Here is a 26,888-nt window from a genome sequence, read left to right as displayed (position 1 = left end):
GACGTATTTTGACATTAAACAGCAACAAAAAAGCCAGTTCCTACATGACATACATGCTCTGAATCCACTTTCGTTTTGACACAAAGTTCCCATTTACATTTGAAATGTGTAGGCCAACGTACATCTGAATTCTAATAGTGGCTGTTGGCTCTGGTTATTAAAAACATTTCTGCTCAGATGTTTTTGAATTTTCTTTAGTTACCATGTGGGACACCTAAAGAAATCTAGTGATGGGGTGGGTGACAGCCAGAGTAGTGTAGGAGCTTTGGATATTTTAAAGAGGGGAACTTCACATCCTGGGCAGAGGCCAGTTTCTCAGAGGACTGAATTTTTGATAATCTAGAGCAGGTGTCCTCAAACTCTTTCTGTAATAGGCTGGGTAGTACATCTTTTAGTCTTTCTGGGCTAAATAGCCTCTGTGGCAACTACTTAACTCTGTCTTGATACCTTGGAAGAAGCCATAGATCATGTGTGTACATAAATGAGCATGGCTGTGTTCCAATAAAACTTTATTTATAAAAACAGGCAGTGGGCCGGATGTGGCCTGCAGACTACAGCTTGCCCATCTCTGCTCTAGTTAAAAATAAACAAACAAAAAAACAGCAGCTTGATTAATGGCTTCAGCCAGTGCTTTAGCCAGTTCAGAAATAGCACAAATAGCAGGAAGGAAAAGGCCAATGAAAATTGAAAAGGCAGATGTTTAAATAGAGGCCAAAAGATAAGTTGTTAGCATTCTTTCTCCAGATCAGCAATTGCACCCGGAAGCAGTATTGGGGTGACACAGTTTGGATGATACTGTAGAATGCCTAAAATGCAAATTAGCATATTAAAGCCTCCAAAAAGTCTTGCCATGAGGACACTAGTTTACCATTATTGAACCCAGAATTCCCCAAACCCCTTTAAAAGACCCCAAAACCCTTTTGTAGGTGTGAATGTGTTCTACTCATATCTAGTGGTCCAGGGAAAGTTCGGGAAAGCCCCCTCAAACTGTTCCTCTGGATTCTAGAATCTGGAATGTCAGCTGTGTTCGAGTGCAGTTCATTCCAGCTTGAAATTTACACAGAAGTCAAAACTATGCTAATTAAGGCAATTCTTACAGAAATCATGCACACTCCGTGGGAAGCTTAGCTGTCACTACTCTGTCAACAGGGGAGTGAGAATTTTATGGGGTTCCTCCATAATCCTTTATTGAACCCCAGTTGTTTAGAAGGAATCATGTAGAACACACATTGGAGAATCCAGAAAGTTGGGTTCCGTGGGGAACGAGCCAAGTACAGAGAGAAGTGAGCAGGATAGACCTGATGAGTCTGAGCTAAGTCGGGATCTCAGAATCTTTATTTATTTGTTTTATTTATTTATTTAAATTATTTTTCAAAGGCAGTAAAAATTTATTGAGCACTTAATCTGTGACAAGCGTTCTTCTATGTGATAGAGGGGTGACTACAATAGACAATAAAATTAAATAAGAAAATAAACAAGATGTTTTTAGATGATGACAGACCTCTAAAGGAAGTATTTAAGGTGACTGAATCGGGATCCCAGACTCTTTAAAATCACAGGAATTTAGTGACCCGCTGTTCAACCTTGTTTCACCAGTGGGGAAACTGAGGCCCAGAACGAGGGAGGGACTTGCCCAAGCTCTCATTGTACGTTAGTGGAGGAATTGAGACCAAAGTGAGGGTGAGGGAGCTCTTGTGTGATTTCATTTTTGTGAAATACCCAGAAACAGCAAGTGTGTAGAGACCAAAAACAGATTAGTGGTTGCCGGAGGCTGGAAGTTGGGGGGCGGGGGAGGGGGGGTAATGAGGAGCGACTGCTTAATGGATATGGGATATACTTTGGGGTGATGAAAACGTCCTGAAGCTGGATAATGGTGATGGTTCCACACTGTCGTTAGTTTGCTAAATGTCATTGCGTGGTATGCTTTGAAATAGTTGAAATGATGAATTTTATGTTATGTGATTTCTACCACAGTTTAAAAAACTGTAAGATGATGGAATAATTTATCATCCAAACCTGGGCATTTTTGAGAGTGAAAGGGATCTGTCCCAGGTAAACCAGGATGTGTGGTCACCTTGACTAAAACCATGTAGGCCTGACTCTCGGACCAGTGTTTTGTGCTTTCCAGTGCAACTCTGACTCATTAACAACAGAGCATGGTTTGTGGGAAGGTGTTCCTCTTTCACCAAGACAGCCCTACGTTGCCCCAAAGAGGGTAAAGGAACAGGCTCACTCTGTGTGACTGTGTTTCTTCCGTATCTCTGGGCCTTTGCATGTGCTGTTTCCTCTGTTGGCACTGACCTCCTCCTCTGCTTGGCTGACTCCAACCAGTCTCAGTTAACATGTCACCTCTTCCAGGAAGACATCCCTGATTATCCCACATATGGGCTTTTATAGCCCTGCTTTCCACCTCTATCAGGGACCTCTCCCCCAATTTTATGGTGTTTAATTTCCTCCACTCCCGCTAGACTGTGTCACCTATTGTGATCAGGAATGGGGTCTCCTTTGATTCCCATTGCATTCCAAGGGGCGGATGGGGGCTGTAGCCTAGTGGACCTTGAGGCTTTTCATGAAGATTTGCCTAAAGGACACAGGTCCGCATGAGCTGAGTCACATGGTAATTAGAGCTTAAGCATTAGGTTTCTTTTATGTTTGATTTTAGTTTCTTGCATTTTGAAAATTGTGGTAACATATACAAAACAAAATTTATCATCTTAACTACTTTTAAGTATACACAGTTCAGTGGCATTAAGTATATGTACATCGTTACTCAACCATCACCACCATTTATCTCCAGAACTTTCATCATCTCATACTAAACTCTGTGCTCATTAAGCACTCACTCCCATTTCCCTAGCCGCTGGCAACCACCGTTCTACTTTCTGTCTCTATGGATTTGGTTATTCTAGGGACCTCATATAAGTGGAATCATACAGTATTTGTCTTTTTGTGTCTGGTTTGTTGCAGTTAACACATGTCCTCAAGGTGCATCTATGTTGTAGCATGTGTCAGAATTTCCTTCCTTTTTACAATATTATTCCATTGTATGGATAGACCACATTTTGTTCGTCTATTCATCCACCAGTAGACATTTGGGTCTTTTCCACCTTTGGCTATTGTGACTAGAACTGCTATGAACATGGGTGCACAAGTATCTGTTCAAGTCCTGGCTTACAGTTCTTCTGGGTATGTATCCAGGAGTAGGATTGCTGGGTCATAGGTAAATCTGTGTTTAATTTTTGGAGGATCCGTCATTTTTTTTTCCCACAGTGGTCGCACCATTTTACATTCCCACCCATGGTGCACAGGGGTTCCAATTTTTCCACATCCTGACCAATAGTTGTTTTTTTTATAATAGCCGTCTTAATGGGTATGAAGTATCCTTTACATTTGAACATCATAAAAAACAATTGTAGTGAAGCCCATGGGAAGTTTCGAAGAAATCTGACAGAGAGGGAGGGTGGAAACAAACTGGACTCCAGCTGCCAGCCGTCCAGTGGCTTCATTCCTCCAGCTTCCGTTTACTCATCTGGAAAGTGGGGTCAGAACAGGACTTACTTCTTTAGATTGTGAAGGGGGCAAAATGAGATATTTTGTGTAAAGCACTTGGCATAATGCTTAATAAATAAATAGTTATTTTTATTCTTAGCTTTTGAAAGTTCTCAAAGTGGGCAAGAGCGAGCCTTAGCTCCTCTAGATTTTTGAATCGATGGAGAGAACACAATGCAGAGGGAAACTTCTGGTATTGAGGCTAAAGAAGGAATCTATTTGCACAAACAACATTAATGGGGGGGAAAAAAGGAATTTTAAAATACAAAGGAATTTAAAACTTTACTAACAATTCCACCCCAGATCCCGAACACTGTTTTTTTATTTGTCCCTTTTCTCTTCCAGACCTTGACCACTATGTAAACAATCTTTGCTATTGTCACAGCCTTGAATAAAAGAAGATATCCGGTCTGCCACCATCTCCCAACAGGATTTTCATAGGTGCTTCCCCTTTAATGGGCTGACCTCCCAACCCCCACTTTAATAGCTGCAGAGTAACCCCTTACATGTCTCTGAGGTCCACCTTTTGTGGAGGGTGTGGATTATTTCTAGGTTTTTGCTACTGTAGCCATGGCAACCATCTTTTCTGATCACAAACTCAGGACATGGGGCATGATGGGATTTCTGTATCACGTGTAGCATTCCGGGCAGACTGGGAACTGGAGACCTGGTCACTGGAAATCTGGTCTGCCTGCTGACATTGCGACTTCTGTGACATTTCAAATAGCTTATGTGTCCTGGGATTTTTACAAATAAGGGTTATCACCCTAAAGCCAAGATGCGTTTTTGCTCCACTTGGATAGATAACACTGCCGTGGACATCTTCATGTATATGACTTTGTCTTCTTTTAGATTCCTTCCACAGGATAAGTTTTTAGCAGTGAGATTCCTGAGTCAAAAATAAATGGATGTTTTTGGGGTGAGGTATATTTGGGAAAAACAATTGATTGGTAGTCAGAAGTATTCAACTCTCGCTCTGCTTTTCACTGGCATATGATCTAGCTCATTTTCTGAACCATGTGTTCCTCAACTGTAGAGTGGTGGTGATAATTTGAAAAGCACAAGGTTGTGGAGAGTATTAAATGGGAGAAGGCAGAAGGCACAGAGTCACTTGGTATGGTGCCTGCCTGACTCTTGATGGAGTCTCAAAAAATGTTAGCTGAAAGTGGATATTGCCGAATTACTTTTTTAACTTATATTGTCCCTGGGAGGAGATGAGCATATCAATTTTCCCACACCCATGTCTGCATTAGGATATCATTATTTTCTTCTCTCAGGGATGCTCTCCCTTCAAGTATTTTTTGCAGGCTGACTTTATGTCCGCAGTATGGTGTCAAACCCTGGGGTGACAGCTGTGAACTGGACCCAGGACCCTCCTGGACAGGAGCTCCCATTCTAGGGGAGGTAACATAGGCAGTTACCAGGTGTGTGACCAGTGCTGGGCTGGGGCAAAGCACCAAGAGTTAGATACCAGAGCACGGAGGAGGTACCTGAACCTGCCTTGGGGCATCAGGGAAGGCTTCCTGGAGGAGGTGGCAGCTTGGAGCTGAGAACTGAGGGATGAATAGGGATCAGCCCAGGCTGCAGGAAATGGCCATGTTGAGGAGTGAAGGAAAAGCACAGTGTGTCTTGTGACCGGTCTGGGGTTCATTGTGATGAAGAAAGTATGTGAGTGTGTGTAAGGGACAAGACAGACTGATGGGGAGGCTTCAGTCATTAGACTGAAGATGGTGCCATGAAGAGGAGCTGGATCCTGCTGGGTCTCAGGGAAGGAGTTTGATCTTTATTCATAGGGCAGTGGGGAGACACACAGGGGCTTGGAGCCTGGTGGGCAACATGGTGGCATTTGCATGTCAAAGAGTCACTCTGGCTGCTTTTAGGAGAATATATCGGTGGAGGCTGCAGCAGAGAGGAATGCCAGCGAGGAGGCGGGTTTTCTATGTCCCTTCTCAGTGAATTTTCCCCTGGCCACTCCCTCCTTGACTGTCCCTTATTGAACATTCTATATATATTGCTTATTTATGTTGTTTACTGCCGGTTCCCCTCTTCTTGAGGGTCAGCTCCGCGGGAACAGGGCTTTCTAGATGTTTTGTCCCCAGCACCTGGCCCAGAGCCTGGCACATAGCGAGCGCCCTGGCGTTGCATATTGGGGTGAATGAGTCAATGAAGGAGCTAGGGCTGCAGCCATGGGGCGGGGCGGAGAGGATGCCTGCCTTCCAGTGACATGAGACTTTGGGCCCTTTCCATCGTGGGCCTGTGGGTGGATGAACCGCACGCATTTCCTGCAGCCTGGCATGCACTGGGCCCTTCGCACAGGGCATCTCACGCATTTGCAGACTTGGGAGCCCAGGTCCCGTTCCGGAAGATGCTGGAAGGTGTCAGGACTGGCTCGCGCCCCTCGCCAGATGGTGGCATTCCCAGGAAACAGCACACTGAGACTGGAGTGAGTAACTGGTGAGCTCGCAGATCCGATTTAAGGGTGTAATTATGGAGGCTCAGGAACAGCTGATGAATCAACGCCTCTGAATCCGAGCAAAAAGCTGCCAACCTGTTTGGTTTTGAATGGAAGTGCTTCTCTTGCCTTATCCCCGTGTGGTTCTCCTGAACTTCCCGGGAGACTGTGAGCTCCATGGCCAGCATCCAGCCCCAGAGTCTGGTTTGTGGAAGGAAGGTCAGATGGACAAATGAATGAAGGCTCCCGAATGACACCTGTCTAATTTCAGCAACTGTCTGTCTCGGGGACTCAATTCCCGGGAAGAACAGTTTTCCCTGCATGAAACTGGGGGAACTGGGAATTTTAAACTTTGCAAATCAGTTCGGGGAGAATAAGCCTGTGGACCTGGCAGGTGTAGCAAGAGCAGAGATACACTCATTGCTGCACCCACTGTTTGAGGTCAGACTGACATCCTTTGTCGTCGGTCCACTTCAGCCTCCTGACGTCCTATGTCAGCCTTGGTCCCCATCTGCTCCCTTTGCCAGCCTCCACAATGATTAATATGGATAAAACCTCAGACGACTCACACTCGGTGCCCCTTCTTTCTTCAGGGAGCTCTGTTTGTTTGGCGTTGGCTCTGGTGCTAATACTTTTAAAAAGAGCAAGCAGGGCCATCCCAGGAATGCATAGCACCTGGCCACTGTATGAGTGGGCTTCCAAAATGTTATGGAAGAGACTGCCGTCTTTTAAATTAAGCATAACATATGTGATGCCTTTAGAGTAAGGTTTTAAAGCATATGTTTCAATAGGTTTCGTTGCAGTTTACAACAGGTGACATGAAAACCTGAGCGTCACGGAGTTCTCTAAGTCTGGGAAAGACTTCAACATATTATTTAGCTGTTCACCGGGGGTGGTTTAAACACATTTTTCCCTTTGTCGTTTGATTTATTAATTAATTCATGGATTCGTTCATGCAACTATATTTACATACCAGGCATTTTAAATGGCAACTTGAGAGGAAGCCCAAGATGTTAAGTAGCTGACAGATAGCAGAGACGCTGCTCTGGGTGAGAGGGGTGCAGACCCGGAGTCTTTTCTCTTGTCTTTCCTGCCATCTGGCTGCTCAGGTGGGTTTAAGGATCCCCGAATAGGGTGACCTGTGTACCATTGATCCTCATTCAGCAACGGTTGTTCTTGATGACTCCTGCCCCGGAAAAGCCACACCGAGGAGCATCTGTTCCTCATTTGTGCAGAGAAGCCGGTGGCAGTGCGGGGTGAATGTGGTCACAGCACGTGTCTGACAGTGGCCTGCCCTAGACAGTGGCTCTCCTCCCTGTGGTCCAGGGAGACGGGTGGGGCCTCTTGGTGAGCTACGCAGGTTGCCCTTCCAGCCACGCTCTTCACGGCTCTTTGGTTCTGTCGTCGTCCCGGAGCAGGTGACCTATGGCCACTCCACAGCGGGCCAGACCCTGAGAAACTCATCTTATGCCCTCGAGTGTTTACTGGTAGGAAACTCGTGGCACCTACTTAGAAGAGTGGGCAGCAGGGCCAGGAGAATGCTTCTTCATTCATTTACTTGTTCACTCAATGATTACATCGTTGGTGCTATGATATGCCAGGCCGCTGTGCTGACTCCTGGGGATTCAGGGTGCCGTCTAGGGTCTTACCAGTGAGTGGGAGAGACTGATGTGAAGTGAAGGATCGTGCACTAGGAAATGTAACTGTGTAGTTAGGGTGAGTCCTGCCGAGGATCTGTGGGGTATCGGTGGGGCTCCATGGACAGGTAAGAAGGAGATTGCACTGGTTTGGAGAGGGGCAGAAATGTCTGAGCTATGGTAGTAGCTTGTGTCTGTGTGTGAGTGAGAGGAGTGTCCCAGAGAGCAGGCTCACATGTGCCCAGGCCCTGAGGAGGTGTCTGACCACCTCCAAATGCCATGTCCAAGTACTGCTGAGCAGGAGATCCAAGAGAAGCAGCTCCCAAATCAGCCACCTTGAGTGTTCAGAAGTCACCTCCTCTGAGCTGAGCGAGTCTTCTGGAACCATCACTCCCAATTCTAGGCAGTTAACCCTCCTAGTTGCATGCTCCCCTTTATAAACTGTGATGTTTATTGCCCAGAATTGCTTGTGTGTGTTTCTTACACAAGACCGTGAGTTCCCTGAATGCAGGGGGCATTTCTTCTTCATCTCTGTGCGCATAGTAGGTGCTCAGTAACCATGTATCAGAGGAACAGGGGAGAGTTTTATTGAGCACCTACTGTGGACTCAGCTCTCTTTATGCACACACACACACACATATATAAGGCTGCAATAGTGAAAAGCTGAAAGGAGCATGAGTTTGACAAGCTGGGGGAGATGCCAGCGGATGCTATTGGCTCCAAAGCTTTTGCGCCGTCTGTGCCCATATTGCTGGAACTCTGGAACGGAGGCTGTGGTCCTGTGTCTTTCCAGACCTGCCGAAACTCAGCCTGTGGGGACGAGCCTCCCCTCCCCTGCCAGCTTCTGCCATGGGAGTGTGGGGGCAGCCCAGTTTGCGGTGAGATGTGACACAGTTGGCTTTTTCTGGTGGTCACACAGCCCCAGCCAGGGCCTGCCAGCTCTGGTAAGTGGGGCCGGAGCGTCCAGGGTGGAGGGGGCCTGTGGGTTCTGCCAGGGAATTTTCTTTCTGTCCTTTGAGTCCTGTTACTGTCCTGTGTGTCATGTCCAGGCTACACATGTGTCCCAGAGCAGGGTTTCAAGAGGTCACGGGGAGCGGCTCCGAAGGTGAGCAGCCCCGATTTGGGGCAGGACCCCCGGGTGCCTTAGAGCTGTGCCCGGCGTCGTTGCAGACAGAATTTTCCCATCTCAGAGTCCCCGTTTCTCCATATCTCTCTGTCTCTTCTGCCACTAACACGTCTAGACAGTGTTCTCCGGTTTGAGAAGAAGGAATCAGTTAGCACCATCGAGCGTGTAAGGAAGAGAAAATATCAAAAGCTGCCTGCCTTTCCTGCAAGCTGCTGAGTGAGTCAGAGCCGGGGGTAGCAGTGCCAGGCTTCAGGAAGGGAAGCGGGAGGCTTGCATGGAACTAAAATACCTTCTACTTGTAGTCCATCTAGATCGGGGCAGGCCGGGGGCAGTGTTGCAGGGGGAAAAGGGGTAGGGTGGGGGAGGAATCAAACGCAGTGACTTGTCTGGCACTTTTTAAGACCAGAAAGGAATAAGACAGAATATTTTTAAAAGGCAGAGTTGAATGAGTTGTGGACTCGAGGTCAAGTTCCGGCTGTGTTATGTAGGCAAGTTGGGTGACCTCTCTGGGCCCTTTCCCTTCACCTCTATAATGGAGATACCCATGGTCCCTGCTTCTCAGGATTGTTGGACGATTAATGAGAGAGGAGGCCTCCTGCTTTGAGAGAGGAGGACATAAGCTGGACGTACAGGGGACTTACTCCTGAGCTGCAAAATGGCGTCTGATAATAATTGTACCCATCTCATAGGGTTGTAAGGAGGATGTGATTTATAAAACACAGGAAGCACTTGGTTTACCTTGAGGCCTCACTCCTGGTGTGCCCTCATTAGCTGCTACTCTTACTGAGACAATGAAAGCAGCCAGCATAACATAGGCATTCAACAGAAAAGAACACAAAGGCAAGTAACAACTGCAGGTGGAGTAAAAAATGAGATGGCTTTTTTAAAACAGGCCTCTGCAAGTGTGGGGGAGGGGAAACATAAGGGATAGTCTAGTGGGGTTGGGGGCTGAGGCTTGGGTTCCCGTACCACCAACCAACTTTGTGACCTCAAGGACTTGGCTTCAGCTGGCTGTGTGAGCTGGGGCTGGTCACATACCCTCCTGTGCTTGGCGCTTAGCACAGGTCGTGACGAGGATCCGCTGGGATGCCTGATGTGGGCAGGCTCTGAAATAGGAAAATATAAATTCTTAGGGTGAAAGGAGGGAGGGAACTCGAGGATGCTGTCACTGGGGCTTATCCTGGGAACGTTTGGTGTGAGTGTGGATTCCCACTGGGTTTAAATCCTGACTTTGCCTCTTAACTGTCTGTGTTACTTCCAGCCAGTCACTTGGCCTCTCTGAGCCGATTTCCTTATCTGTACAGCAGAGATAATCACTTTTTAATCTTGCAAGTTGGCCTTGAGATTAGCTGAGTCAGGGAAAGTCCTAGAGAATATTGGCACCTTTCCCCCACCCTTTGTTCTGGAAAGAACTGAAGAAATAGCCATTTAGTTTGCTTTCCTGGCCCAGAGTTCAGAGAAGTGGAGAGGTTGGCCCAAGCATGACTGGTGAAATCAGTGGGGTGCTGCTATCCAGAACTTGGGGCTCTGGTCTGCTTTGACCCAGACATTGAGTGAATTTTAAATTTCCTTTTTTTCTTTTTTTTTGAGCAGTTTCTTCTCCGTTTTGGATGTTCTTAATCCCCATGGATCCACAACCATAACCATGGCCACGCGGGTCGAGGTCGGCTCCATAACTTCTCTGACAGGAGTCCCTGGCCTCGGGGAGATCACCAAGGAGGAGACCCTGAAGCGGACCTACTTCCGCCAGGCTGCCGACACCTCTGGGGCCCCCTCAGCACGGCTCTTGGAAGGAAAAAGTCCCCTCAGGAGCCCAACCCGCTTACTCCCTCTGCCGAGACTCGCCCCCAAACCCTTCTTCAAGGAGAAAGCCCCGGACGTGAAATCCTCCCCTGTGTCCTTGCGGCCCAGCCCAACCAAGCCTTCTCCTTCCAGTGGGCCATCCCAGGACGTGGTGGCAAAGGATCTGGGTGACAGGATGCCCAGCTTGGTGGGGCAGGAGGCGGGGAGCGGGGAGCACCTGAAGAGAAGCTCGTCTCTGTTCAACAAGCCCGCATTTTTGCGGCCCAGCCCCAACACCATGATTCTCTTTGAAACCACCAAAGCTGGCCCTGCTCTGGGGAAGGGAGTCAGTGAGGGGACTCGGGAGGCCAACGCAGGCGTGTCTCAGGAGTCCCCTTCCGTCTCCCGGCCTGAGGTGGCCACCAAGCCCACCCTGCCCACCCGAAAGCCTGGGGGGACCCTTCCCCGACCGGCCTCCCTAACGCAGGACACAAGGCAGACGGCCACCCAAGAGGAGACAGGCCCCAAAGAGCTTCTCTCAAAGGCCAGCAGTGTGGAGGACACGGGGGACCCCACAGTGCAGCCTAGGCCTCGCTCAAAAAGAAGGCCTGTGTCAGCCATTTTCATAGAATCCATTCAGCCTCAGAAGCCAGGCCCAGGTGGACCAGCTACGATGGGAAGAGCACCCCCGACCCCTCCTGAGAAGACATGGGTGAGGAGGCCCCGGCCTCTGTCCATGGACCTCACGGCCCCGTTTGAGAGCAGAGAGGCTCTGCTGAAGAAGGTGGCTGACGAGGCTGCAGCAGGTCCCCCCGCCCAGCGCGGGGGGCCCGAGAGGCCCGACCCAGAGCCCAGAGTGGATGGGGAGTGTTTGGTCAAAGCAGAGGCCCCCCTTCCTGACCCAGATGCCGACTTCCTGGATGTGGCCAAGATGAGCCGAAAACGGAAGGAAAAGATGCTTTCTAAGCAGGTGGAACCGAGCAGCCTCAGAACTGCTGGTGGTTCAGCCAAGGGCACCCCCACAGATGACCAGAAGCTTGGGGAAGAGAAAGCTAAGCTGGGCGGGGAGCCAGAGAAGGCACCCGAGTCCCCTTCGCCCAGGCTGGGAAAAGGCCAAGAAATTGCTGAGGTCAAGAGCCGAGCATCTAACGGGGAAATCCGGACCCGGGCAGAGTGGACATCCAGGGGCAGCGTCAAGAAGCGCCTCAGCCTGTTTGGGGAGGAGAGCACCTCGGCCTTGGGGGTGGGGTCTGAGCCTCCGCTGGCCACCGCTGTGCCAGAGACGGAAAAAGCAGGTGTGAGCGTCCAAGAGCGAATCAAAGGCTGGGCCACGGAGAACCCCGAGGCCAAGCCGGAGGTCAGGAGGAAGGTGGTCTCAGCGCGGCCCCTGTCAGCAGATCTGACCAAACTGTAAGTGACAAAGTCCCAGGGGCTTCACTCAGTCCCCAAGCTGCCTCAAACTGCCCACCCGGGGTCCTTCCAGGAAGGGAACCATAGGGTGCCAGGCTCCATGCTGGGTATCTTACACCCCCTGTGGGTTTACCCACAGCCCTGAGAGGAAGTAGTGGTGTGTTCCGTTTCTCAGGGGAGATGTTTGCCAGCAGTGAGGCCAAGGAGCTCAGTTTCCTTGTCTCTTTTCATCTTTGTACTTTATAGGGGGTGGTATTGTGCCGATTTCACAGATTCCGATAGGAAAAGTGAAGTGCCTTGAAGAAGTCGAGAGCCCTATGTCATTCCAGCTCAGCCTGTCTCCGTAGCCAAGCTTTCCTTTCCTAAAGTCTGAGGACATTTAATGTATGGCCGAAACCTCTATGACTGGCCCCCAAAATAAAATCAAATGGGTCAAGATAACTGAGGCAGGTCGCCTTCCTCTTGAACCTCTGTGTCTTCATCTTACAATACTAAGACCTTCCTGGAAGGATTAAGGTAAAGACTCAGAGACACAGTGCTGGGAATTGCCTTGCCCGTGGGAATCCCGTAATTCATCGTAGCTCTACATGATATTATCAATCCTGTTAGTTAATAATGATTTTCTAAGCTTGCCTGGCCTCTGACAGCTCTTGCTCCTTTGTTTTCCCACAAGTGGCTTCTGGGCGACAATAGGGAGACGCCACTAGGTGTGTCCACCTGCTCAGTAATGACATGCCTGCCACCGGCATACTTTGCTGGGGATGGAGTTTCCTTCCAGGCAGCAGGACCTTTGCATCGACTGCCCTCCCAGCCCTGGGAAGTAGGGCAGCAGCTGGGCCAGAATTAGACCAGTGGTTCTCAGAATTTAAAATCACCTGGAAAAAATACCAATGCCTGGGTCCCACCCCAGTGGTGCTGATTCAGTGGATCTGGGGAGGGGCCCCTAATCTTGGTAGTTTTTAAAAGCTTCCCACATGATTCTCATGTGCAGGCCCGAGAACCCCTGAGTTCGGATAACAGAGGAAGGGGCACCCATGCCAGGGACCTCACATGCTTTTTCCTCCCTGCGTCCTCACCGTGCCTCGGATTATTCCCATCTGACAGATGGGGAAACTGAGGCTCCCAGTTTAGAAACAACTTATGTATGGCCTCACGCCTCCCAGAAGGCTGACCCTGGATTCCTGCATATGGGTCAAGTATAAGTGGTTTGGTTTCTCTCCCCTCCCTTTTCTCGGCAAGCCCCCCGCCCTGAATTAATCTTTAGGCATCCACTCCAGGGAGCTTTTCAGAGAAGGAAAATTCAAGCCCCCAAACTCTCGTTTCTCTCTCTTCCCTTTCACAGGTGGGAAAACACTGTCCCCTGGAGAGGGACAGTGACCTGGCCAAAGTCACGGGGAGAGGCAGAGACAGGCCCGTGCACCCCCCACATTCCAGGCAGCCCCCTGCCCCCCCCACCAGTCCCTTGTCTCATATGCAGCAGGCTGCTGTTGTGCATTTGTTTGCTAACAACAGCCATTAATTATCCCTCCTGGGGCATCCTCACTCTTCCCTGAATGCCCTCATGTAGCTATTAGGGCTTTGGGTAGCCTCGTATCCGCCCTGCAAAAGGCCATGGGGAGGTGTTCATTATCCCCATTTTATAGATGAAGAGGCAGAGGCTCAGGTGAGGTCACAAGCTGCCGTAGGGGACAGGTGATAGAACTGGCACCAGCACCCAGGTCTCTTCACCCAAGCCTGGGGCCCCTGCCACTCTGATGACGCTGTGTTTAAGGTAGGCTCTCCCCACCAGGTCCTTCTCAGTGGTTTGACGACCGGAAAAGAAAGGACTTTTCTCAAAGCAAACCTGGCAGTGCTGCTTTGATGAGCTCAATGCTGATTTCACCCCTGGATACCTGAGCGTTACGGGGTGTGGGCTGGAGGGAGCCATAGCTACAGGGCCATACAAGTAATGTGGATCTCTGTACCAGGTTTTCAAGTTCAAGCAATGGAGTCAACTATGAGAAGTGTTCAGAGCTGAGTGGCGAGCTTGCTAAGGAACTGAGAGAAAAGGTAAGGAGCTGTTGTGTTTGGCACATCTTTTTTTCCGGTGAGTAGTCACACTTCCTGGAAAAAGAGCTTTTATGATCTGCAAGGACCTAGGAAAGAATCGAAAGCCTCTCATGAACAATAAAAACAGTTTTTCCTTTAATGCTAGGACATTTAAAGTTCCTTCTGGCATGATGGGTTGTGATTCCCTGTTCCTTGGTGTTAAATGCTGTTTACAAATGTAACTGCCAGGTATTGGGACATGGCTTTCCTCTGTAAGAATGCCTGTTTTATTAAGAAATTATAAAGGTTAAAAATGTTACCAGAAACCCCCTCAGTTTCCCTCATTATGGTCCCTGCTTCCTTCCCCACTCTGACTCGTCACCTAGCAGAAGGAGGGAAATTACCAGAAATTAAATTGCTCAAAAAGTATTTTTATTTTATCCGGTTCATAAGAAAAAGGTCATTAAATAACTCCTAGGTATAACTGGTTTGTGGTTGATGCTTTCTGCAGAGTTTTAATGTTTGAAAAACGGCTTTGTTGAGGCATAATTGACATGCAGTAAACTGCACGTTTCAATTGTAACAAGTTGATAAGTTTGACGTATATGTGTGCACACCTGTGAATCTATTGTCACTGTCAAGATAATGAACCTATCAGCACATGCAAGCATCCTCTTTGCAATCCCTCCCACCCCCCTCATCTGAGCTGCTTTCTGTTACTCTAAATTAGTTTGTGTTTTGTAGATTTTTCTGTAAATGGAACCAGTGCTTTTTTTATCTTGGTCTTCCTTCTTCCATTCAGAATAATTATTCTGAGACATATCAAATTGCAGTGTGTATCAGTAGTTCCTTCCTTTTCATTACTGAGTAGTATTCCACTGTACGGGTAGACCACAGTTTGTTTATCCATTCACCCTTTCATGGAATTTTGGGTTTCCAGTTTTGGGGCCATTGCAAATGAAGCTGCTGTGAGCATTTGTGGGCAAGGTTTCGTAGGGACATCTATTTTCTTTTATCTTGGGTTAATACCTGGGATTGGAATGGCCGGATCGTATAGTAGGCATAGGTTTCATTTTTAAAGAATCTTGTGCAGAGTTTTAAACACCAGAGCTTGGTTCCATGCCCATTTGTACATTCCCATCGTAAATCCTCCACAAAGGTGAGCTAGCTCTGAACAACAGTGCCCCCTGCTCTTGGGGTTGGTGATTTGTCCTGCTTTTTTTTTTTTATCATTGGATCTTCTGAATCATTTCTTTAAAAATGGTTGACAGGGGGTCCTTTTTAAGTAAAGTGCTCTGTATTCACATCACAATCCTATAGTGGCAACAACAAAGAATAAAAAGGGCCCTGTGAAGAAAGTTGGCTGAAATGTTGATCGCCATTGAATCTAGGGGATGGGTTGAGGTGAATTTGTTATTTTACTTGTAATTTTGTATATGCTTGAAATTTTTCAAAAACTGAAAAGTGAATCAAGAAAGCCTTGCTTTAAATGGAATGAGCTTTCATCTCTATAAAAGACTTTTCTTTTAGTGATTTTTTTTATTGTGGTAAAATACACATAACACAGAATATACTATTTTAACTATTTTTTAAGAATAATGGTATATTTTTAAATTTAAAAAACTAACACACACACACATATATACGTACATACACACAATAATGCAAGGAGAATGTTCTAGAAAGTTCTTCCAGGATATACTCCCCATTGGTAACAATTGTTATCCAGGAAGGGGACTGGTATTTGAATGAGGGAACTAAAGGCCTTGAGCTTTGTTTATATTGTTTAGATTCCTTTACAATGAGAATAGATTCGTATATTATTTATACAACATTTATGTAATAAAATACAAACAAAAATTTTTAAATCAGTATATTTTCAAAATTCTTTAATGGCATTCTATCATCTAGAGTAGAGATTAGCAAACTGTGGTCCTGCCTGCTTTATAACTATTTTAAAGTGAACAGTTCAGTGGCATTAAGTGTATTCTTAATGTTGTACAACCATCACTGCTATCTAGTTCCAGAATTTTTCATCGCACTAAATGGAAACCTCTTGCCAAGTCACTTCCCGTCCCGATGAACTCCTGTCCCTTGGCACCCATGAATCTGTTTTCTGTCTCTATACACTTGCCTATTCTGAATATCCCGTATAAGTGGAATCATATAACATACAGCTTTTTGTGACTGGCTTATTTCACTTTACATAATATTTTCAGGGTTCATCCATGCTGTAGCATGTGTCAGAACTTCAGTCTTTTTCATGGCTGAATAACATTCCATTGCATGCATACTCCTTTTGTTTATCTGTTCATCTACTGATGGATGTTCGGGCCGTTCCACCTTTTCAATACTGTGAATAGTTCTGCTGTGGACATTTGTGTGCAAGTTTTTGTCTGAATACCTGTTTTCAATTCTTTTGGGTATGTACTCAGGAATGGAATTGGTGGGTCCTATCGTTAATTCTTTAACTTGTTGAGGTAGACTTATTTTTAACAGGAAACAAAAATTTTAATTACTAAATAATAATACCCATATTATAAAAGTTGAACAGAACCGTAGTGTTCTGTTCAAGATTAAAAGATGATGTTCTCATCCTCATTCCTTCTTCCTACCCTTACTCACAGCGTGATTTCCATTTTCTCTCTGCTGTTCATCTACACACACACACACACACACACGCGCGCACACAGTTTTTAAAAATGGTATTATATTATAGATACACTGTTCTGCAAATTTATATTATAAATATACTGTTCTGCAGTCTGCTTATCTCCCATCAACCCAACAATATTTTGTGTGTTCGTGGATGGCACAACATTAGAACCCACCCCCTTCTGTGGATCTAAGTACCCGTGTGGTATTCCATTGTCTGCATATATCAACATTTCTTTAGCCAGTGCCCTTTCAGATGGGCGCTCCCATTGTCTGTGTTCATTTGCTTTCACAAGCAGTGCTGTGTGAACTTTTTTGTTCACGTAGACTTGGGCTCGTGGGCAAAGAGGGAATCCTGAGAGGAAACTGGCTGGATTAAAGGAAATGAGCATTTTAACATCATGACAGCTACACTGAATTGTCCGAAAGTCACAACCATGTATGTTTCCTCCAACCATATCCGAAGGTGTCCATTTCCCCACCTCTTCACCCATCCTAGATGTGTCCCATCTTTACATTTCATGGCGTCTCACTGTTGAGATTTTAAAAGCAGCCATTTCAGTGACCTCACCTCTTCCTTTCCATTTCGAATCCTTTAGTTAAGTTGAATTGTTTCTTTTTTATTTTTTCAGCAAAAAGAAGAGCCTGGTTTGGATGGAGCATGTGCTCCAAGAAGCCCCTGGAAGCCCGGGACGCTCCGGGAGAAATGCAGGCAGACAGAGCGGAAAAACAGTTCTCATGGAGTCCCTGATAGCTGTCGCAGTGAGAGCTCGGTGGGGGCCCTGAGATCGTCCGACAGCACTCCAGAAGACGACGGAGGCTTTCAGACTGTGAGGGCCACCGTGTTTGAGCATCACGTGGAGAGACACACTGTGGCTGACCAGTCAGGACACTGTCCCTCGGCCACATCCCCTGCTGATGTGACCCACATCTCAGAGCTCAAACCCAGGCCCGAGAGAGGCTCGAGGCTGGGGAAAGACACGCCGGAAAAGACAATCCTCAAGAAAGAGAACTCCAGGTGGTTTGAAAACCTTGACACAGAGAAATTGGGACAGACTTCCCTCTTGAATGGTGACCCCAAACAGTATCACATACCTCTCTTGGAAAAATACTCTCTGGGCGAAAAACGCAGTAAAAACCCCTTACTGAAATGCTTGGAAAACCCTCCCATGTCACAGAAGGTTGAGCCCAAGTACGACATTGTGCATGCGGTGGGGGAGCGCGCACATAGTGAGGCCGTCCCCACAGTGTCCGAGGAAAAAGCTGTGACGCTCCGAAGTGGCAAGTCCCGACTCTCGCTGAAGGGGAGGCAGCTGTCCCCTGAGGTCACCCCTGCTGACCCAGAGGGCAGGCTGGACAGTCAGGCGGGGTCCGTCCAAAGAGCCAGTTTGATTTGGGAAGCTCGAGGGACGCAGCAGGTCAGTGGGTCCAAGCCTGACTTCCGAGAGCCAAAGGACACATTTGGGGGCAATTGCCTGTCGCCCAAGTGGACAGGTGGGGTGTCTGGGAACTGGCATAAAGCCACTATGGTGGTCAGTGACGAGAAAGGCTCGGAGGTGGGTTCTGAGGTCACCAGTGTGCGCTCGGCCAGGCCCTGCGGCCCTGAGGTCACCTGTACGAGGACCGTCCAGGCAGCTGCCAGGGAGCCCCAGCACCAGGGGCCTGAAGGGGCTGGGAAGAAGCCAGGAGGCTGCATTTCAGCAGGAGAAAGGAGTCCCCCCCGGGGCTGCCCTCGGGACCCTCCTTCCGGGGTGAAGGATGAGACCTCTGACTTCCGCGCATGGCCACGTCCTGATGGGCTAGTGCAGAAAGGGTCCCTCGTTGTGACAGCCAGTGAGGGCGAACTGAGGCCAGCCGAGGCCCGGGAGCCGGAAGCTAGGATGCGGAAGGTGAGTCCCACGGACCAGAGACTCGAGAAATGGAGGCGACGGACTTTACCCCACGACGTGAAGTTTGATGAGTTCAGCTTCCTGTCTCCAGAACACTCTTCAAAGGTGGAGCAGAGACGCACGGATTATCTGAGCCCCACCACTGGTGCCTTAAGGAAACCTCAGCCATCCCATGACAGGGCAGAGGCCCAGGAGAAGCACCCAGATGTTTCACAGGACCCAGCTCATCCAGCAGTCAAGCAAGGGTCACCTGTGGAACCCAAGGCGACATTTTTTGCAGTGACATATCAGATTCCTGATACTCAAAAAGCAAAGAGTGTTGTTAAGTCGGGGCCCCAACACTTGACGGAACATTCTAGAAAAAGAGCTCCGCCTCCATCTCCTCATCCTTTAACATCTACCTTGGTTTCTCTTAACCCTGAAGAGCCGCCGGAGACCATGGGCAATAAAAACTGGGCTCAGGGCAGAGAGCGTGACAGTACAAGCTTTTCAAAAACTCCAAAGCCATCTGATGCTCCATCACCTCTTCAGGATCGGATTCTAGATCTTTCTACTGAAAGAATCATCGATGCTGACGCTGTATGGATTCGTCAGCGACCAGAAGATGGCACTGGCTTTCAGAACGATTGGAAGGACAGTGGAAACAAGACATCTCCCAGCAGCGCTCCCCCAACGACCCCGACTTTTAAAAGTCACCCGAAAGCCGGTGATCTCCTGGTCAGAAGGAAGACTGAGATGGTCAGCGAGACAGTCCCAGGGAAAGTCAAAGAGGTCTACAGATCCAGTGTTCTTGACATTGATGCTCTTATGGCCGAGTACAAGAAGCAGGATTCTCAGGAGCTGAAGGAGGGTCCGCCTGCAGAGCCCAGCAGCTTGTCTCAGGAGAGGCCAGGCCAGCAAGGCGGGGTGGAGCGGAGGAGGAGGAGCCTGAAGGAAGGGCCTGAAGCCGAGGGTCTCCGGAAACCAGCCAGTGTTGCTGAAACGAACCCCAGTTCTCGTCCTGGCTCAGGAAAGCAGCCACTAGAGGCCCCGGGGGCAGCCACGAACACCAAACTCAGCCCTCCTCTGTGGGCTCTGCCACACTCGGTTCCTTCTGAAAAATATCCAGGGGCCTCTTCTGGTTCTGGGGGTTCCAGGAAGAAAATCTCAGGAATCACTGAGGATGAAACAAAGGCCTTTGCTGGTAAACATCACAGTGCAAAGGGTCAGAATTACCTGGCTGAGTCAAAGCCCACCACCTGGGAGGATCCGGGCAGTGGAGCCAGCGTGTCGCCCAAATCCTCCTCAGTGGACCAGAAAAAAGGGACTCCAAGGAAATCCATCAGGAAAGGAGAGGAGGGCCGTGTGGCCCAGTGGGGTGACCACCCACGAGACTGTGGAAGGTCACCACTGGATGTCAAGAGGGCCTATTCAGAGAAGGGCCCCCCTGCCAAAATCCGAGAGGGCCTGTCCATCATGCAGGAAGCCAGAGAGAGGAGACAAGAGCAGCCCAAAGGGAGGCCCAGCCTTCCCAGGGAGAGTTCGGAGGCCGAGGAGACCAAAATGGGACCCTGTCGCCGGGAGTCAGGGACTCGAGACAGTCAGAAGGTGAGTATGAAAGCTGGATCAGTGCTGTCAAACGTTGGTTAAATACGTAGGACAGGGGTCTCAAACTCAGAACCTACATGGGCCAGGTGGATATGTAAATGAGTGGAGTCAGCCTGGGTGTGAGACTCTAGGGAATGGTGGGGATTGTGGCAAATGGAGAGCTCATGCCTTATCTGAAGGGGGCAACTGCTGCTCAGTTCTGGCTGGTTCTTGATAAGTAGTAATGGTGGTCCTGAGATGGCAGATCCGATTTATCAAGAGAATCTGAAAAAAATCCAGATTTCTAGGTGTAATCCCCCTCCTGTGAAATGAGGCCAGCTTATTAAAAAATGCTGTTCAGTCCCACAAAACCCATGTCTGCTGGCTCCATTTAGCCCATGGGCTACCAGTTTGAAACCTCTGGCCTAGAATGATGATAATAGAAGGTATCGTTGATCGAGCACCTGCTGCATTACAGTGTGTTGTATCAAGTTCATGCTTGTATCTCAGTATTCAGCATGCTGCTTGGCATTCTGTGAACATTCAAGACATGTTTGTTGAATGTGCGAATGAGCCATCTTATGTGAGCTTCATGACAATCCCTCTTTCGTGGATTGGGTTTCCACAGAAGCAGACCTTTATAAGTAGTAGTAGTTTTAGGAAGTAATCCCGGGACGAGTGGTTGGGGAGTGGAGATTTGAGGCATGGAAGGGAAGGCAGGTGCCGCTCTGGGCAGCTGACACTCAGTCTCACTGGAGACCCTTGGGGAACAGCATAGATCACCTCTGAGCTATCCTGTCCAAGGGGCAAGGAACCTGGAGTATTTATTTTCTGGTTTGCTTCTGTCCTAGCCTGAGGCTGTTTCTGGGGCTATTAACATTCCGACTCTTCCCTCCTCACTGGTGCCATCCTCAGTGGTGGAGAGAAAATGATCACACAGCAGCACACCATCACCACTGGTGTATACTTGAGTGTTGGGCCCACAACATCTGCTGTGGTTTTGATCATCGTGTACAAATGGAAAAAATGGAGGCTCAGAGAGGTTAAGTAAATTGGCCCAGGTCACACAGCACCAAGTGGCAAAGCTAGTGTTTGAACCCCAGTCTGGCCTGAAACTCAAGCTTTCAAATAAGCCACTTGGTGACAGTTGAGGAACCATGAAGGCGGGGAAAAAATCTAAGGCACGAATCCCATCTTCGGGAAGCTTTGGAGCCCAGTAGGGAGAAGGGATACAGTGATCCACGGCCAGGAAATAATATGGTGCAGAGTGTGGCACTGAAAAAGAGGCCCAGGAAGGCCTCTGAGAGGAGGTGCTGGCTTGAGCCCACCCCTGAGGGCTGGATATGAATTTGGTTGGGCTGAATAGGGGAGGTGAAGACATTCTTGGCAGAACAGCACGTGCAAAGGTTTGGAGTTGGGAAAAAACATGGCATGCTTCTGGGGACAGTGTGGAAACTGACTTAGTGCCACCCCCTATGCACCTGTGGATGTGGTGTCAGCAAACCAGGGTCCAGATCCTTCCTCTGCCACTGATGGACCAAGTGGTTAAAGGCAAACGCTTTCACTGAGGGCCTGAGCCTCAGTCCGTCTGTAAAAAGAGAAGAGGGGGTCCGACTTGGAAAGGGATGTCGTAGAAATGAAACAGTAGGATTATTCTTAAGGTTAAGGGTGGGTAAGTGGTGGAGTCTGGCTTTGAACTTACGTCTCTTCCAATCACCACATTCAGAATTGCCTTTGCGTCTCCACTCTGCCACTTACCAGCTGTGTATAAGCAGTCACTTGCCCTCCCTGAGCCTCCGTTTCCCCACCGGAGTCACCAGGGATCCCTTCCTCACAGCACTGTCCTAGGCTGAATGGAGATAAAGCACACAACATGGGCTAGGCACCCAAGGGGTGTGAGTGCAGGGCCAGCCTGTGGCTTCTGCCCACCGGGTCCTCGAGAAGGGATTCACCTCTCCCCACCTCCAGGCTGTTATTGTGGGAACCATGGGAGAGGGAAGAAGCCAAGGAAATGTGACACTTCAGCTGTTTGCCAGCGCCTCGCTCAGGGGCTCTGCTGGCAGCAGGAGAGTCTGGGCATTGTGGAGGGGGCCCCAGCCTGGCCTTCGACACCCGCCCAGGGTGCGTGGGCCCCAGGACTGCTGTTGTCAGGGGATCTGTTTCCTCACTAAGGATTGAAAGGCCTTGGACCAGCTCCCCGTTTCTGTTCTCTCCTGCCCAAAGATCTTTGGTTCATCTTAAAAATAAAATAAAATAAACAAAAGCAACACAGAAGTACAAAATGGTAGTTGTTGAAAATTCAAACCTTAAGAGGTTGCGTAAAAAAGTGACCCCCCTCCCCCCTTGAACCCCTTCCCTTTGTCATCCCCCAGATGTCACAGTTTTTAATCCTTTAGGACTCTCCTACACTACAGAGTTGCTTATCAATCATATATATTCATTATTGCAAATGATAGTGAATGCTTCTGTAACATTTAAAATATTATAGAAACATCTGGTTTAGAAAGAAATTCTCCCCAAAATGATGTGTCTGGTACATAAACTGGGGCTCACCCTTCCAGGCCCATTAATGGTTCTCAACCTTCGGCAGTTTGCCCCCAGAGCCCATTTGGCTAAGTTTGAAATACTGGGGAAGCGTTTGCTCCTGGCATCAGTGGGTGGGGACCAGGGGTGCTACTCAACACCCTACAAAGCACAGGACGTCCAGAATCATCCAGCCCCAAAATATATGTAGCTCCAAGGCTGAGGAACCCTGGATGAGAGAGAGAGAGAGAGAGATAAGTATATACTGTTTTATGAAACGTGGCAAATGCTACAGAAAATAATCACAATTTGCTTTTTTTCTAATAGTAAACACACAGAATGTATATAAATCACCTTGTTATTTTGCATGGCTGCGAAGTATTTTATTATCTGACCAAGCCCCAACTTTTTTATCTGGACTCTTGTTGATGGATATTTAGGTGGGTTTGAGTTTTGGTGGTTGGAAGCAGGACGTCAGTGACTCTGCTTGATGTGACGCTGCTTCCTTGGGTGAAGATTTCTTGAGTCGCAGCCAGTTCTGCTCATGTACCCGGAATGGGGTGTGATTGTAATTAAAGCAATCCCTCCCTCCCTCCTTCCCTCTCTCTTGCTTTCTCTTTCTCAACAAACATTTACTGAAACTTTGTCCCCAGCCCAATTATCGTATTTCATTTAATTAAATTACTTATTTTACTTTCAAAAGAGAATATTTTCGCGTGGCTCCAAAAATACTTAAAGGTATAGAGTAAAAATTCCCCCCACCTCTCATTCTCCATCCTTCCCTTCCTCCCCATCCAGTAATCACTTATAGTCTTTTTTGTCCAAATTCTTTCGAGTTTCTTCCTGAAAATACAAGCCAATAGGAATGTATAGTCATGTTTTTGTCTCCCTTTTCCATAAAAGAGAGCATTCTGTAGGAGTGCTTGAAACCTTGGTTGTCTATGGGAGGAACTGTGGGAATCCTAAAAGATAGGAATGCAGGGGACTCACCCCAGACCAGTTGGGTTGGAACCTCTGGGGTGGGGCCCACCTTTGTTAGTTTTAAAAGCTCTCGTGGAGGTTCTCAGGTTGAGGGTCTCTGCTGAACCCACAGAACTGCCACCCACCTTTTTCTCGTCAATACATCTTGAAGAGTTGTTGGATTCAGCCCCCAGAGTGGCCCCGTTCCTTCTGATTGCTGCACAGCACACGTGGCTGGGAGTTCCCATCTTTTAATATTTACAAACCTTGTATGTACGTACGTACGTCATGTTGCACATGCGCAGGTACAGCAGGTCATCACCTAGCATTGTTTCATGCAACGTCGTTTGGTTATAATTGTCAATGGGAGGAAAATAATGGCTTCCTGGTTGGGGCGAAGGTCTGTGGAGTTTGCAGGTTCTCCCCATGTCTGCCTGGGTTTCCTCCCACATCCCAAAGATGTACATGTTGGGTGAACTGGTGCCTACATTGTTCCCATCTGAGAGAGAGAGAGAGAGAGAGAGAAAACGCTGCCGGAAGAGGTTCTGGCCACCCACCACCCCAAATTGGAATAAGCGTGTTGGAAAATCATTATCTTGTTTTGGCTCATCTTTCTTACATGTATATATAGTTCACATTTATTGCAGTGCCCAATATTAGGTGTGTTGGGGCCCTTGTTTAGAAGCTGGGTGTTGTGTTGTGACTGGATATACATATGCCATAGGAACGTAACTCTTGTTTATATCAATTGGCCTATAGTACAATGGGTTTCATTGTACCTGGTTTTACTTAAAGTCGCCGTTTCCATGAAGCTACGGATGACGTTAGGTGAGGACTTCCTGCCTATCCGTGGGTTCAGGATGACGATCGCCTGTCTCGGGGTGAACACAGTTGGCATTTTGTAGGACCCTGCCAGTGCACCCTGCCTCAGAGCTGTACCAGCTTGCACCCTCATCCCCAATGACAGGCCCCATTTCTCTCAGCTTGCCAGCTAGGTGTATCCTCAGACTCTGAAGCTCATGTCCCTAACAAGTGTCCATCGTCTTGTCCTGTGGATGAGGCCATTTGTATTTCCTTATAACCCACTTGTTTATGTTCTGCCTACTTTTCTTTTGGGATGTCGGTCCTTTTCTCATTGAGTTCTTGGAGTTTTTTATTAGGAAGACAAACGCTTTGCACTTTTAGGATTGGATTTCTCCCTGAAACAGCCCTGGACTGCAAATTGGGCAGACCTGGGATCGGGTCCTGGCTTTGTGACTTACAAGCTGTGTGAGTCCGGGCACCATGCCAGACCTCTCTGAGCCTCACTTTGCTCATCTTCAGAATGGGCATCCTGCCTGCTTCATGGGCTTGTTGGGGATGTATCACAAAATAATGTGTGGTCAAGCCCTTGGCCCACGGCCTGGCGTGAAGGAGGCTTGAGGACATGAAGGGATGCACTTCCTCCCTTCTTCCCCTCATTTACTACATTTAATAAAGCTACTGACCCCAGGCCAGGCTCTGCTCTAGACAACAGGGCTGCTGACAGGCACCAGCCCACTGAACCAATCAGCCACTGGCCGCATGTGGTTATTTATAAATTTAAATTAGTTAAAATTCAGGAAGATTGAAAACTTCAGGTCCTCTGTTACACTGGCCACATTCAAGTGCTCAAAAGCCACTGGTGGCTCCTGGTGCCTGTACTGGACAGACCAGACTGAGGATTTCTCCATAATCACAGAGTGTTCCAGTGGGTGACGCTGGTCTAGGAGGCAAACAGAGCTCAAGCGAGTGAGTGGGTGGGATTGTTTGGAGAGTGGTAAGTCCTGGGGAGATAGAAAAAAGGAGTTGACGGGGAAGTGAATTTAAATTTAAAGGGGCTCGTTTCAGGGGATGACAAGTGCCATCCGAGTGATGGAAGGGATCCAGCCAGGTCAGGACCTGCAGGGGGAGGCAGGAGCAGCAAGTGAAGATGCCCCAGCATGCCTGTGAGCTGGTCTTGCAGATGCTGGAGGCACCCCAGTGGGAACAGAGGGTGCTAGCTGGAGCTGAGAAGGAGAGGTGAGCAGGGTGTGGACTGAGCCCATGAGGGTAGAGGTAGGAAGGCCAGCGAGGAGGCTGCCGTGGTCCTCAGACCAGAGTGGTGATGGCCGTGGAGGGTACTGTGGCATTTGGAGGGTGAGGGGGTTACAGCTTTATTGAGGTGCACAGCCATCCCTTGGTTTCCGCAGAGGACTGGTTCCAGGACACCCTGTAATACCAAAATCCACGGATGCTCGAGTCCCTCATATGAAATGGTGTAGTATGTGCACCTTTAGGAACTGCCAGACTGTTGTCCAAAGCAGCTGCACCATGTTACATTCCCACCAGCGGTGTATGAGGGTTCTGATTTCTCCGCATCCTCACCACCGCTTGTTATCATCTGTCGTTTGGATGGTAGCCATCCTAGTAGGTGTGAAGTTGTATCGCATTGTGGTTTTGATTCGCATTTCCTGTTGAGCATCTTTTCATGTACTTATTGGCCACTTGTATGCCTTCTTTGGAGTAATGCGTGTTCAGATCCTTTGTCCATTTTTTTTCCATCGGGTTATTTGTCTTTTTATTATTGAGTTGTAATTATTCTATATTCTGCATACAAGTCCCTTCTCAGACGTGATTTTATGATTTGTAGAAATTTTCTCCCATTCTGTAGATTGTCTTTTTATTTTCTTAATGGTGCCCTTTGAAGCATAAACATTTTTCACTTTAATGAGGTCCAATTTATTCTTTTGTTGCTTGTGCTTTTGGTGTCACATCTAAGAAACCCTTGCCCAATCCAAGGTCAGGAAGACTTATGCCTCTATTTTCTTCTAAGAGTTTCCCAGTTTTAGCTCTGACATTTAGGTCTTGGATCTATTTTGAGTTGATTTTGGTATGTGACATGAGGTGCACAGCATATTTCAAAGGCAGAGTCTCAGCTTTGTGGAGGAGGTGGAGAGAAAGAGGAGACTAGAGGGCGACCCCAGGGTCGGCTGGGTGATAGGCAAGATGGAGGAAGAACAACTTTGGAGGGGAGGCATCGCGAGGCCTGTTTGGGGCACGTGAAGTCTGAGATCAGCGTGAACAGTGAGTGTAGACGTTGCAGGGGCAGTGAGATCTACAAATCTGGAGTCCCAAGACGGAGAGACAGAGTCTGGAGTTGTCGGTGTGTAGAGGGGACTTATTTAAAGCCATGAGGCATTATGAGAGGTCCCCAAGGGAGTGATAGCAGGAGCAGAGAAGGCTCTGTGGCTGTCCTGGGGACACGCCTACCTTCAGACGTCCCTCTGCGAGGCGGGGAGGCTGAGTCGGAC

The 26,888-nt window shown here is 48.3% G+C and overlaps 1 protein-coding gene across 5 annotated transcripts in view; it reads left to right on the top strand.

Annotated features, from left to right (window-relative positions):
- The window catches only part of KIAA1671 (KIAA1671 ortholog), a 185,616-nt gene that overhangs the window by 42,485 nt on the left and 116,243 nt on the right, over positions 1–26,888 (top strand). For 4 of the 5 annotated variants that reach the window (XM_074321515.1, XM_074321516.1, XM_074321517.1 and 1 more), the window contains 3 exons: positions 10,358–11,956; positions 13,924–14,005; positions 17,272–20,115. In XM_074321515.1, the coding sequence (XP_074177616.1) occupies positions 10,410–11,956; positions 13,924–14,005; positions 17,272–20,115 (4,473 nt within the window). In that variant the 5' untranslated portion in view covers positions 10,358–10,409. Of the gene's footprint in view, positions 1–8,309; positions 8,583–10,357; positions 11,957–13,923; positions 14,006–17,271; positions 20,116–26,888 lie in introns of those variants that run through there. The other variant, XM_019755578.2, reaches the window with a different exon arrangement.

Source organism: Rhinolophus sinicus, linkage group LG16 (assembly GCF_036562045.2).
Source record: "Rhinolophus sinicus isolate RSC01 linkage group LG16, ASM3656204v1, whole genome shotgun sequence".
NCBI lineage: Eukaryota > Metazoa > Chordata > Mammalia > Chiroptera > Rhinolophidae > Rhinolophus > Rhinolophus sinicus.
This window is presented reverse-complemented; position numbering and strand designations above follow the sequence as displayed.